This window comes from Pempheris klunzingeri, chromosome 8, assembly GCF_042242105.1.
Source record: "Pempheris klunzingeri isolate RE-2024b chromosome 8, fPemKlu1.hap1, whole genome shotgun sequence".
NCBI classification, from domain to species: domain Eukaryota; kingdom Metazoa; phylum Chordata; class Actinopteri; order Acropomatiformes; family Pempheridae; genus Pempheris; species Pempheris klunzingeri.
In genome coordinates this window covers 23,278,924-23,293,331 of record NC_092019.1, presented here as the reverse complement: position 1 = coordinate 23,293,331, position 14,408 = coordinate 23,278,924, and the positions used below count along the sequence as shown (strand labels likewise).

The 14,408-nt window shown below is 41.1% G+C and overlaps 1 protein-coding gene across 1 annotated transcript; it reads right to left on the bottom strand.

Moving 5' to 3' along the window:
* Nucleotides 1–954: 954 nt before the first annotated feature.
* Nucleotides 955–10,806, bottom strand: tap1 (transporter 1, ATP-binding cassette, sub-family B (MDR/TAP)). The gene is made up of 13 exons (XM_070835611.1): nt 10,677–10,806; nt 8,507–8,839; nt 7,680–7,908; nt 7,100–7,214; nt 6,556–6,686; nt 6,073–6,278; nt 5,248–5,445; nt 4,561–4,689; nt 4,226–4,420; nt 3,966–4,139; nt 3,089–3,248; nt 2,418–2,554; nt 955–2,341 (listed from the first exon to the last, which is right to left on the bottom strand). Exons 2-13 carry the CDS (start codon nt 8,825–8,827, stop codon nt 2,111–2,113), a joined length of 2,226 nt encoding a protein of 741 aa, XP_070691712.1. The 5' UTR covers nt 8,828–8,839; nt 10,677–10,806; the 3' UTR covers nt 955–2,110.
* Between the last annotated feature and the right edge of the window lie 3,602 nt (nt 10,807–14,408).

Here is a 14,408-nt window from a genome sequence, read left to right as displayed (position 1 = left end):
TTGTTCTCTGTGGTGCTTAAACACAATGGTAAAGTAACAGATCCGCACTGCGTTCAATTACCTCCGTTTTATTTAGATTTTGGCTCGCAAGTATTCACAGTTAAGGCTTTACTTTTGCAGACGGATGTTCTTCTGCCTGTAGGAAACGGTGTTATGATGTTTTTTGTTACCTGCAGCTTGCTGATGCAGATCTCTGCCTTATTAATCCCCTTCGAATTTTGTAGGTGGTAGCTGTTAATGTTTTTAATAACATTATGATAGGACTGACACTTATTCTGATATGTGTTAGAATCTTTGATTATCTGAAAGTCTGACTAATATACTATGAAGACCATTTGACTATAGTTTAGTGTGGTCGCTCAGCCTGGTGAGGGACACAATATTTAAAGGGACACCCCAGTAATTTATATTTCTGCACCTCCTTAAAGCTGGGACACTCACGAGACTCAGATTTTTGAAAAGAATATGTTATCTTTTAATCCATATGGGTAGAGCCCTAAATACACCGGACCCTACGATTCCCCACAAAAGCCTAAATCTGTCAAACTAAATTTATAACTTTGGCTTTCTGTTAATAGAAACAGCCAAGATAACCCCATTTTCTTAAAGTTTATCATCCTTACTCAGGAGCCACAGGCAACATTTTAGGATGTGCTTTTCCTGGCCCATCAGCTCTCCTCATAACAAATAACTTCTGTAAAATTGGTGGAGTGTCCCTTTAAGTGGAAGCAAACTCAAACAGTTGTAACAAGTGATATGACAGAGCCTCAGATTGCTTCTTCCAGAATAGGAGTGCACACACTTTGAAAACTGGAATTCCTCACAAGCACCTGGAACAACTTGCAGTACATTTTCCATAAATGTAACCACTTTGACAGAGTAGCCCTGATTAAAACAGTTGCTATTGTGAAAAAGTTTTTAAAAAATGGTAGACAAGAAAAGATTGATTCAAAATGTATTTTTGTAACTCTGGGGAGGGAGTACTAACACATGTGACAATCAAGAGCAGTACAAATAAAACGTGAAAAAAATATATATACACTCACTTTTAAATATTGTAAAATGGAATACTTAATCCAGATGATTGATCTCTTCTACATGTACAATTGCAAAATGTATGAAGCAAAGGAGTGTGTGATCATTATCATCATCAACATCATCTTCATGATTCCCATTCACAATCACTGGTACATGGAAGCTGGCAACTCAAACTATGGTTGGGCGTGGTAATAAATACTATGGGACTGTTCAAATTACAACTTGCAGAATTTGTATTCGATGATTGAGGCAACTTTGCTAATGACTGAGCAGGACTTGATTTTCATGATGATTTGCATTTTCCAGAAATTTCACTACATTACAGCATACACGGATGTCGCAATATAAAAGTAAATGTACCAAGATAGATGATTTTGTCCACATCCAAGTGCAAGTGAAAGTAATCAGGCTGTCTGTGAAATAGGATCTTCAGATGACGGGTCCACACCTTTGAATCCAACCACTCCAGTGTTTTGATTGACACTGATCAGTCATCGTGACATGAAACAGCAATTTCTCAGTTGAAAGCGCGAATATCCAGTGACTGCTGCAGGGGAATTAATGATTGGTGCTACAGACTAACACCTGTGTCAAGCATTTTTACAAACATCAGTTTGTTTTTACTTCATGGTGCTCCACTCTCACAGCCATGGATGTATAATAAGAAGGTCTTATAATACATCCGAGCTTGCAGAGCCAGTATGCTGGCATGGTTGTGCATCAGTGCCAACTTCAAATGAAGTTAGATTCAGCAGGATATGTTGGTCTCTAGTGATTGGTTAGGGAAAACTGAATTCCCCTCCCCCATGGAAACTGGTTAGAGCAGAGGCCATGTCAGACTGAGGCTGTGAACGGAGTATAAAGAGTTGACAGTTCAGTCTGATATCAGGCAACTTATTAAGAGCAAAGCGAAGCACAATATTCTTAATGGGCATAAACACTAGCACGCTTGTGGTAGTTATTCATAGTGCCGTAGTATAGTTAAGTGTTGCTGGAGTTTTGACCCTTTAGCTGTACACATTCAGGCAGCGGCCTTCCTGTAACACAGGTGGTTCTTCGCTGCCTGCACGCATCAGTGTGCATCACTCCTCTCCTCTTCTTGACGGTGAAAGCCCATATTCTGCTTTCTCACCAGTTCAGCATAAAGGCCTCCTTTCTTTAGCAGCTCATCATGACTGCCCTCCTCCTTCACCATCCCGTCGTCAAGGACAATTATATGGTTGGCCTTCTCTACTACACTCATCTTGTTGGATATCAGCAGCACGGAGCAGTCGTTGGCTTGGTTTAACAAAGTTTGGTGGACCTGTCGATCACAACTGGTGTTACATGTAGAAAACAGCATTAGGAGAAAAAATGTGAGAAAATCAAGAATTTCTTACCTGGTATTCATTCTCTATGTCCAAGTCACTGGTGGCGTTGTCCAGTATGAGGATTTTAGGACGTCTGATTAAAGCTCTGGCAATAGCGATGCGCTGCTTCTGACCTCCAGACACCTGGCCTCCCCTCTCGCCAGCATCTGTTCATAGGTTGGACAATCGTTGGTCAACAAAGGATATTTTGCATAAGAAAGCTGATTTATAATTATTGTGATTATTTGTGAAATTATTGTAATTCTAAGTAACTATGTTGTAGTATTTTTTTGTTGTTGCTATATGGTTGTTTTTTTCTAATTGTAGTCTGGTGTGGAGGATTTTTATCGTATACAAGTTTTTTGTAAAAAGTAAAGTAAAAATGAAATTTTAATAAAATCACTAGACCTTTCACTAGGCTCACAAAAGGGTTCACAAAGTTTAAGCCCGTTAAAGACCTTTTTAATGCCGCATAGAATGCAATTTAATGTCTGTTTCACAATCATACCAGGCAACCTGAAGAGCCTGAGTTACTTTAGAGAAACTCTTTTCCCACTACTAAACATGTATCACAACAGGCATTCATTCTATCACTGGGTAAACATCTGAGCTTATCCTTAAATTAAACTTAAAGTGAGAGCCCCCAAGAAGAACACCGCTTTAAGATCTGCTTTAACAGTTGATGAGTCTGTGGGTCGAACCTGTGTCGTATCCATTTGACAGTTCCGTGATGAACTCGTGGGCATTAGCCAGCTTGGCAGCCCTGTACATCTCCTCATCAGAGACGTCCTCGTAGCCATACTTGATGTTCTCTCGCACAGAGCGAGCAAACAGTAGACAATCTTGGCCCACCACAGCAATCTGTAAACAAACAGGATGAAAGGATGAACAGGAAGCATCAGTAACTCTGAGAGTGGTTTACAATGATGCCAACAGCAGAATAAAACGAGAAGAGTGCAAGTAGGTGTCCTTACAATAGTTCTGTGACCAGTGTGTGATAATGCTAGAGAAGTGTTAGATGAAAGAAAAAACTGGAGCAAAGGAATGTTAATTTCATTCCTTTGGGGCTGCTTTAATTTCATTTCCGTTATATGTTCTCAGCTAAAGAATTCACATATGTATTTGTCATCCTGAATTTTTGGTACACTGATTTCGTATCTTATGTAGTTCTCCGGTGTTTTGATTGGACCACAGTGGTGCAGCTATTAGACTGGGCCTGAACACTCCGCTGTGATGCAGCGCTAATGGCAGAGTGGACTTCCTGTGATTTCGCGTAAAATTAAAGCCGCTTGTTTCTGGAAAACACTTAAAAATGCTGAATTTCAACCGAGGCATACCTTAGCCTCATGTCCTGCCTCCTGCAGCCCTCGGCTAAACCAAGCTGAGCGTTTCAGTGGGTGGTAACAGTCTGACAGACAGTCTCCTGTTGTGTGCATAGACTGTGTGGTTGTGTGCTACATGTGTGAAAGGGGCGACTCTGGACGTCCAGACCTGATTCTCCGGGAATTGTCCGGAGTTTATAAAAACTGAAAACTGCTTCAGTAAGGACGAGAAATTAAAATTGGAAAAATAACCCACCTTTTCATGTAGGTACTGGTCTTTGTAGCTTTGCAGTGGTTTCCCATCCAGGAGGATCTCCCCTGCTTGGGGCTGGTAAAATCTCTCCAGCAGCTTGATACAGGTGGACTTCCCTGATCTGTTGAGCCCCACAAGGGCAGTGACTTGGCCGGACTTTACCTCCAGAGACACCCCCTGGTAACAGAGAAGAATAGGGTGAACTGGTAAAGAGTCAGGAGATAAACATACATACATAGATACATAGATACATAGATACATACCTTAAGCACAAGACTGTTTTCATCTGTCTTCCCTGAATAAGAAAATGTAACTTTTTTAAACTGAATGTGTCCCTCAAGATTCCCCGGGGCCAAAGTTCCCTCTGGGGGTACGTCAGGTTTTCGATCCAGATATTCAAAGATCTTCTCAGAGGCACCAATTGCTTTCTTCACCTCCGGGTAATAACGCATGACAGCCTGGAAGAGAGTTTGTACAATGAGGCACCATTTATTTAGACTGAATTACATATTTAAACAATCAACCAGTAAAGGAAACAAATGCAAAGACATAATTATTTCATTCAAGCTTATTCCCTTGATCTTGGCTTGTGGCTCACCTCAACAGCAGAGGCAAACTGTAGCTCATAGAGGACGAAAGACACCAGGTCTCCACTGCTAACGAACCCCCTGGTCACAAGAGTCCCTCCATAGTACAGAATGAACACCTTCAGGGCCAAAGTGGTCATCTGAGAGGAACATAAATAGTGGTTTACACAAATGAATGAATGTAGGGTATTAGTGTATTTTTTCTTTGTTTCTTGGGGTCTCTATAGCAAGTTTCAGTTCTCCCAAAGAGCTCACTTTGGAGTAACATATGGCATAAGCATGGATATAGTATATACTATAGTAGCTGCCACTCTCTTGCCCCATTTCTGCTCCACTTACGCACCACCTAATGCACATTTTAAAACTTCTCGTGTTTCATTTCTTGCATGTATTTCATCAAATTTTCTAGGGATGGTAAGACTAATTGATTCACATCACTGCATCGGCATCAAAGTTCATGAGGTGATTGGTTGCCCATATTCAAAAAGTGTAGACCACATACCGATTTATTATCTGCACCAGGAGTAAGCCTGTATGTTTGGTCTCATTTTTAATGATTTCTCATCCAATCAAATCATTTTGTATTTTCATTTGTATTCTCTGGCATAATTTAAGTTAGAATACTGCCTCATACTCACAGACAAGCATATGCTAAGAAATCACTGCATACTTTTAACTCAAATCAGTATTCAACTCACGCTGTTAGCCCAGGTGGAGGCTGCATAGGCTGCTGCTTCCTTTTTATTAAGGGCGTAAGTGTCCTCCAGCGTCCGTCTGTACCTCTCTGTCTCTCCCTCCTCGTTAGCAAAACTCCTCACTGTCTTCATGCAGGAGAAGGTCTCTGTGGCAACCTGGTTGGCCTTAGCCAGCGATTCCTGAACCTTTACAGCAATGGACTGGAATATAGAGAAAAGCAAAATAGACTGAATTTGTGACACTTTGATATCTTACAAAAATGAGTGATGGACACAATCATGATCACAGCTGCACTGGAAATATTGGGATAAGATGTTGCATTGCCTACGAGCTACAGCAGCTGTTTTTTATACAGCTTCCAGTGCTGCATTAACAGAAGGAAGCACGACAAGATGTGAGCACAACACAGACATATTATCTCCTTGTAAAATTAAAGTTGAACAACATGTTTCTGTCCAACTGGCAAATATACCGTATAATATTCCCTCTCTGTTTAACTCCTGAGGGAAACATCTGTCTCTTTCGCTGCTAAATGCACCAGTATGTTCAGCAGCTAGTTGCTAACTTTGTCTCCTGCCTGGCGCTGAGCAGTTAGTATGCAGGCGATTCATCACAGATATTTTGCTGAAAAGAGCTGCCTTTTGTGACTGGAAACACAGATTAGAGTGGACAGTGAAGAGTGGACTGCTAAATTGGGAATAATTCTCTGTGAGTTCGTCACTTTGAGCAAAACCTTTTACATTAAACAGTCTTTTCCACTGTGGATAAACAAGTATTGATTTAAGCAGCCTTGAAGAGAATGGGACATTAAGGGAGCTCATATTTACCTGGTGGAAGTGTCCAGTCAGCTCCGGTATGACCCAGATGATGGGCAGTCCCATGCAAGTGAGCAGGCACATTTTCCATGACAGGCTCACCATGAAGAACAAGAGGAAAGCAAAGCGTGCTGTGTACCACATCACAAGACTCAGTTTCTCACTCAGTGCCTCGCTCATATCGTTGGTATCCGTGGTAATGTGGGACACCAGTTCACCTGAGAAAAGAGTTGTGCCATAGCCTTGTCAAAGGAGTTACGGTGTGAGTATGTATTCGTTGTGTTGTTAAAATCCAGTATACTCTGGATTTTCACCAGCCCACACACATTCTGTCAAGTATATCTATTAGGAAATCCATTAACATCAGGACCTGAGCTTTCCCTTGATAATAATTAAAAGCATGGATTTACTCGTGACACAGTGGATATGCTAGTCTTCCGCTTGCAGATGACTTTCTGTTGAGTCGGTGGTTTTTACAGCATGCACGTGATTTACCTGTCGAAGTGGCCTCAAAGAACGCAATCTCCTGTCTCAGCACAGCCTGGAAGACAGCTCCCTGCACTGAGGTGTGCACACGGCTCATAGTGACATTGTACATGAGGTCACACATGAACTCCATCACAGCGCTGAAACACATGACAGAGGACACGTTCCAGTATCAGTGCATGGATATCGTTAAACGAGCACCTCTACTTTAAATTTTCAGATGGAAAGAAAAAAATTCACTTGGGGGATTTTTTGCTATATAAATTGTAATTCTGTACTGAGGAGCACTTTTTAAAAAGCATAGAAATCAAACTGTGCTGCTACATTTGGGGTTTGAAAACATTCTATTGAGGCGGAATAATCGGACTCTGGCATCAAAACCTCAAATGCAAAAACTAAAAGTGATGTTTTGCCAGGTGGATCACGTTTGCTCTCCAGTTAAATTATGAACTGCTCTTTCCTATGAAAAGAGCGAAAAGAGATAAAGATGAGATTTTTGAAGACTACGAGCTCGACAAATTCCAGTATCATACAAACTTCAAGGTTACATTACCTGCCGATAGTCATCAGCGTCATGACTGTGATGGCCTCTGTGAAGGCATCAGGTGATTCTTCATTCATGATCCAGTCAGCCACACGACCAGTGTACTTAGGAACAGCCATCTCACCTGAGGTCAGGAGTTCATATTATCACAATCTGATCTTTGGGAAGGCAAAACTGTCTCTCTTAACGCTGTTAGATCAACCTACAGTTAGCAAAGTGGAGACTTAACTGTCTGTTGGTGCTCTATGACTGAGGCAAACCTTTAGACTTTTACTATCCTTCTAGTATGATTTCATTTTACTGACATATACTGAATTAGGTTAACTGACAATTTTCAGATGGAAAATATGTTGAGTGTTGAGTGTATTCTTTCCAAGATTCACAAATTTCTACATTAACCTGAAGGACTACAGCCCTACTTGAAAGCCGTCTCATTTCACAGTTCAATCAGGCGTGCTTGTTTCAAAACGGATTGTTTTTAATCAGTATTACCTCCTTTGTGCATGAAGCCGCAAACAACAAAGCAAAAACTGCAGGAAATAACTCCAAAACGTTGTAGTTGTTAGGTCTAAGGTGTTATTTCGCTTACCATAAGAAGAAAGAGCCACGAGAAACAGCACAGCAACAAAGCGCCCCAGGTAGGGCAGCATGTACCCCATCAGTCTTTTCAGAGGGGTACTGGTGTCCTCTTTGGGCATCTTGGGTGGTGCTCTCGTCAAAAGAGAAGAGACACATCGGCCCCAGGAGAGCAACAGAGATGACGCATATCGACTCCAGTAGAGCCACGCCACAAGTGTCACTACATAACCCTGTAACACCTGCGAAACAAGTGATTTAGTGGTTTAATGCACGAATCCAGAAAAAAACATGACGTGATATAAATCATATAATAATAATATAACAATATTATATTCTGAAATGTAGTAAGAGTATAAATCAACATGAAATGGAAACATTCAGGTACAGCAGAGGTACCTTAAAACTGTACTTAAGTACAGCAAATGAGTAAATGTACTTAGATACATTCCACAACTAGCATCTACACTACCTACCTGGCATCTCTGCCAAGTGCTCTTGGGCTGGGCACTATTCCACATCACCATTTTAGGGTGTCCATGTTTGTCCATCATTTCTTTTCAAAGTTCAGTTTTGGGACAAAATAGCATCTGATAACAAAACTCTTTAGCAGCTGAACTGGAAGTCTAGCAGTTCCACCAGCACATGAACACACACCACAGTCTGGCAGCCATAATGCATGCTGGGACCTGCTCTAGATCTGTCACCCCCAGTGAAATACTGATACACTAAGAAACGCGTTAAGAAAAGTGCCTGCTGTTGTATCGGTGGGATCCATCCTGCAGCTAACTAAGGTTTCGAACAAAGCAGTATAACAACCAGCAAAACACAGACACCCACCCTTTCCCAGGAGTGCCACCCCCACAGTTCCTCCATGGTGGGGTGCCCCAGCGCCCAGAGAAGAGCAGTGTACACCGGGAAGTGGAAGCAAAGGACCCCTAAGCTCTGCAGGCCCGCGAAACTGGTCATCCATGACGGGCATCCAGTGGAGGTGAGGGTGAGGAGGGCGAGGAGGCCAGCCCTGGTCAACGCTCCTCCCCACAGGGTGATGAAGGGATGGGAGAGGAGGGCAGGTGAAAGCTGGGCTAAGCGGATGGCGTGCACCACGCACACATCCAGGCACACGAAGAGCAGAGGGAAGAAGTAGCTCATTTTCTGCATTATACACAGGTCCTGAAAATACAAGTGACAGAGAGGGTCAGGGAGCCACTTTCCATTGGTGGAACTAACCTTCAGGGAAGAAAATATCAGTATTTAAATAAAAGTACTGACACAACATCGCTTTACACAGTAAAACGTTCCAACTGTCAGGGTTTTACTATTATATGTGCTGTTTTGGGATCATCCCTGCTGCATCACTGTGTGTGTTGCACAGTACTTGCCTCTCTGAGATGTAGTGGTGAGGAAGTATGAAGTTGCATCAAAGCGGGTTTTACTTAAGTGCAGTACTTGAGTAAAAGTAGGCAGTAACATGCAGAATACACAGCTGAATATTTAGCCTATTTACACATTTAGTAACTAATCAAACAAGGCCGTTCATTTGCACTTAAGTGCCCTTGAATTGACAATGAGAGTTTACTTTCTGTTTGATGCAAATAACAATTTACTTTACTTTCATTTTCTTCATTTTCTTAAAACGCTTCTGTCAACGTTTTTGACAGATTTATTGCAGAAGGAAAGTCTTTTTTTTATATTTATGTAGCCTATTTTTGAGTTCAGAGTGATGGTTAGGCCTCAATATTTTTACTACAAACAAACTGATATGCAAGTAGCATTTTACTGGTCAGCATGGAGCTAATTCATCTATTTTGTGTGTGGGCAATAAATAATAAATAATAATAAAGCTGCAAAGTACAAATACTTCGAATTTGTACTTCAGTAGTATGCGCTGCTTAAGTAAATGTAGGTAGTTACATTTAATCACTGGCCACCCCTTAGTGTGGAAACACTGAACTGAAATACTCGACTGTATATCATGTGATGTATATTTCCATAACAAGTACATTTACTTGAAACACTTTGCATACATTTTGCTGATAATATTAATGTGTTTTTACTTCAGTATGATTTTGAATGCAGGACTTTTCCTTGTTATGGAGTATTTTTTACATGTATGTCTTGTAAGTAAAGGACGTGGAGACCTCTTCCACCACTACTGATGATGACAGTCTGAGTCATTCTACTGCATGGTGAGTACTTTTACTTTTGATAGTGAAACTACATTTTACTAATACTATGTTTGTACTTTTGCTCGAGCAAAATTCTGAAGACTATTCCTTTAACATCTGATTACTTCTTCCAATACTGCAAGACATTTAAATATCAAAACATTATAATTATAATTATTGTTATTATCAATAGTAGTAGTAGAAGTAGCAGTAGTATTATAATTGCTGTTTTTGTTGTTGTGTGACCGCTGCTGGATATATGAAAAGTAATCTATTACATTACACAGTAAAACGTTCCAACTGTCAGGGTTTTACTACTATATGTGCTGTTTTGGGATCATCCCTGCTGCATTACTGTGTGTGTTGCACAGTACTTGCCTCTCTGAGATGTAGTGGTGAGGAAGTATGAAGTTGCATCAAAGCGGGTTTTACTTAAGTGCAGTACTTGAGTAAAAGTAGGCAGTAACATGCAGAATACACAGCTGAATATTTAGCCTATTTACACATTTAGTAACTAATCAAACAAGGCCGTTCATTTGCACTTAAGTGCCCTTGAATTGACAATGAGAGTTTACTTTCTGTTTGATGCAGATAACAATTTACTTTACTTTCATTTTCTTCCCCACTGCTGATTTCTTGGAAACGGTCTGACTAACCAGGACACACACTAACACACACACACACACACACACAGAAACACACCGCTGGAAACGAATCAGCTTTGCACAACAGTGAAGAATACAACACCAGCATGTGTAGAACCGGGTCAGAGTGTAAGCTAACCTTACAGTAGGTACAGTAGGCCAGCCCGGCTTAAGCTAGCTTGTTCAAACCCAACTTACTTTTTCGACGTGCGAAGTTTAAGCTGGATATTTGATGTCCGTCTGAAAAAAAGCCTTCTTTCCCTTAATGAACCAAAACTTAAAACGCTTATGAACGTTTTAGTCAAACAGCCGCACGTTCACACGTCGAGCCTCGACGGTTACAACAGAAACCGAAAGTAACTCTTTATATCCTCCTACCACGGAAAGCCCCGGCTGTCTCTATGTCTGCCACCATGGCGGACAAAGACTAGCGACTAAAGCACACTTTGCTTTAAAAGTAGCACCATATTTATTCCAAATCCCTTCATAAACCTCTGCGGGAAACATAATATTTGTTGCATGTAACACAGTACACTGGTTACGTGTTACGTCAGTGAGGCTGATGGAAACAGTCCAACAGCGACACCACGTGACCAGAAGCTGAAACTGCCTCATCAGTCGTGGAGCATCACCGCGATCATCAGAGGTTTACTCTGGTTTACTCACACATGAACACACAGAATTTACTTAACACACATTAACTTAAGCATTTACAATTTAAATATATATATATATATATTTATATATGTGTGTGTAGATGTTAAAAACTATGACAAAGAGTGTGAAGAAGACAGTAGTGCAGTGATGCTGGAATAAACATGGAATTACTATTGCTGTTATTTATGATAAAGTAATACCACATTTATTCATACTGTTTTCATACTGTTGCGTTTATGTTTTATCATGTTTATGACACCTTGCCGCAATTCTCCGTGTTACTGTGTGTTTTACTATGTAAATAATTCACGAGATAAGATTTATTTATCTGAAGGGAAGTTGTCGTGCAGCAGATGCAGTACAAGGCAGGATAGAGTGCAAATATACTGAGTGCAAATTTGGAATCTAAAACATTAGTAAGGTGCAAAATATCATTATTATATTTATTATATATATCGTTTTAGATGAAGACATTTTTGTATAGAAAGGGACACTTTTAATTCAATTTTCTTGTAATGTGTAAGTTACATCTGTCTATGTTATAGGAACATTGTTTAAGGTTTTTGGGCGACGGTGTTATGGTATAAAACCGATAATAAGTTAGGTTACAGTAGGCTGGACCCAAAACAGCATTTGAAAAAGAGACTTAAGATGTTACAGAATACCTGGTAGCCAGTTGGGGGGCACTGGAGCTCACCATTTATTGTTCGGACCCTAGGATACCTCCGTTGTGCAGGCACCCCAAAGGCCTTCACTGCAGACATTCTGACATGTCACAATAAAAGCACAGTAAATGATTAAATTAAGGATGGCTGAATTCCATTTAGCTAATTCACTTTCAAGGTCCTGCTATTTTACATGCTGGTTTACTGTCGCTGTGAAAGGCTTATTGCCTCTATTAGTATAAAACTAGTGTTACCTTACTTACCTTACCTTACCTTAGTTACTATCATACTTTAGATTCCTTTACAAATTTGAAATTAATGAAACTACCAAAGAGCAATTGACAGGCTGCCTCTTAGTGTGTGGCCCCGGGATAGTTGCTGGCTTTGTCTGATTGGTTGTCCTTGGCTTGTGCTGCAGTCCACAACTGAGGGCATGAAACCACCAGCAGAAACTTTGAACCCCCTGATAGCTTCCTTCCTTCCCCTCCTTTCATGTTAGAGGGATGGCATGCGCAAAGCTACAAGTAAGCTGTTTTAAGCAACCTGTTTTCAAGCCCCTATAAATCACTTAAACTTAGACTGTGTATCCTTTCAAGTGTAGTTTTAAAATAATACATACGTTTTTGACAGATTTATTGCAGAAGGAAAGTCTTTTTTTTTATATTTATCTAGCCTATTTTTAGAGTCCAGAGTGATGGTTAGGCCTCAGTATTTTTACTACAGACAAACTGATATGCAAGTAGCATTTTACTGGTCAGCATGGAGCTAATTCATCTATTTTGTGTGTGGGCAATAAATAATAATAATGAAAAATAACAAGACAGCTGCAAAGTACAAATTCTTCGAATTTGTACTTAAGTAGTATGCACTGCTTACATTTAATCACTGGCCACCCCTTAGTGTGGAAACACTGAACTGAAATACTCGACAGTGTATCATGTGATGTATATTTCCATAACAAGTACATTTACTTTGCACAACACTTTGCATATGCTGGTGATAATAATGTGCTTTTACTTCAGACTTTTCCTAGTTATGGAGTATTTTTTACATGTATGTATTGTAAGTAAAGGACGTGGAGACATACTATGTTTGTACTTTTGCTCGAGCAAAATTCTGAGGACTATTCCTTTAACATCTGATTACTTCTTCCAATACTGCAAGACATTTAAATATCAAAACATTATAATTATAATTATTATTATTATCAATAGTAGTAGTAGAAGTAGCAGTACTATTATAATTGCTGTTTTTGTTGTTGTGTGACCGGTGCTGCATATATAAAAAGTAATCTATTACATTACACATTCAGTATTTATTCCATATCTTTGCATTCATAAAAAGTAATCTATTACATTACACATTCAGTATTTATTCCATATCTTTGCATTCTTGTGTAAAATGAACAGGAACAGTTTGATTTCACCTGTACGTCCACTTCTACCTCTCTTCCTTCACATTGCTCTCGGCACTGTGTGCAGGTCAGTTTCCTTGTGTGCACACATTTCTTCTCAATCAGCTGACTGACACCAATTTGTCCGCGACAGCCAGTGCGCATGCGCAGCGATGGCAGATTTCCAGTGGGAGGCACATCCATGGCGGGGAGCCCCTCAGATCGGACACTTCAGACATCCAGCAAAACCAAGCTGAGCTCGTCGAGCCGGCAGACAGATGCTGTGCTTCGCCGTCAGGGCCACGATGGAGTGAAGAGCGGCGGCGGGTGAAACTTGTCCTCTGGTCTGGATGGAACCGACGGGTCTACGAGACGTGTTCAAATGTATAACACTGTGTAAGCCAACACCAGAGCCGACATTACGTGTCAGTTTAAAGGGCTTGTCCTGGTTTAGCCTGCGACAAGAGCTGCTAGGATTTAACGTTAGCTCCACGTAAGGTGAATATGTGAGTAACGTGGCCACCGGTCCGGCCGCTTGGACTCACCTTCTCTGTGAATGTCAGGCCCGCTACGCCTACTTCTACGTCAGCAGCAGCAACAACATCTGGATGCAGACACATGGCGGTGTTGTCCACTGCTGAGATGTGGATGAAGGGTGTTTTTAGTTTGTTTTCAGGGTGAATATGAGTCTGTCATTGTTCTGCTTGGTGCCAAAGACCCCCAACAACCTGTTTCTTGTGTTTTAGCCATTGCAGCAATGGAGGATATTGGTCTCCATCCCAAAGCCACCAATGACCCCCCTGTTCACAGACCCACAGTCACTGAGACTTTCGGGCTGCACCACATCCCGCCTGGTGTGTATCAGCTCAGACTCTTGAGTGTCTCAATGTGGTGTGTGTGTGTGTGTGTGTGTGTGTGTGTGTGTGTGTGTGTGTGTGTGTGTGTGTGTGTGTGTGTGTGTGTGTGTGTGCAGTTGCTGGCACGGCTTAACCAGATGTGTGTGTGTGTGTGCTGTTTTCCTCCAGACCACCCACACGCCGCTGATGTGAGCAGGAAATGTGATGCAGCATCCAAAAAAAGGTCCCACTCGGTGATGATCGCAGAGCCGCAGATGATCCCCCAGTTTCCTTCTCAGGGCGCGGGTCCTCTGGGTGCCAACACTGGTAAGTAACAGTGTGGTGAAGTCATGTGGTTTTAACTTCTGCAGCCATATTT

What these genes read in the sequence shown, in the direction of transcription:
- tap1 (XM_070835611.1), bottom strand. Translation starts at nt 8,827, where the DNA reads ATGCAGAAAATGAGCTACTTCTTCCCTCTGCTCTTCGTGTGCCTGGAT. An exon ending in CGTGGCTCTTTCTTCTTATG is followed by an intron (nt 7,215 to 7,679) that starts GTAAGCGAAATA and finishes TCCTGACCTCAG; the next exon opens with GTGAGATGGCTGTTCCTAAG. An exon ending in ACCAGTACCTACATGAAAAG is followed by an intron (nt 3,249 to 3,965) that starts GTGGGTTATTTT and finishes GTTTGTTTACAG; the next exon opens with ATTGCTGTGGTGGGCCAAGA.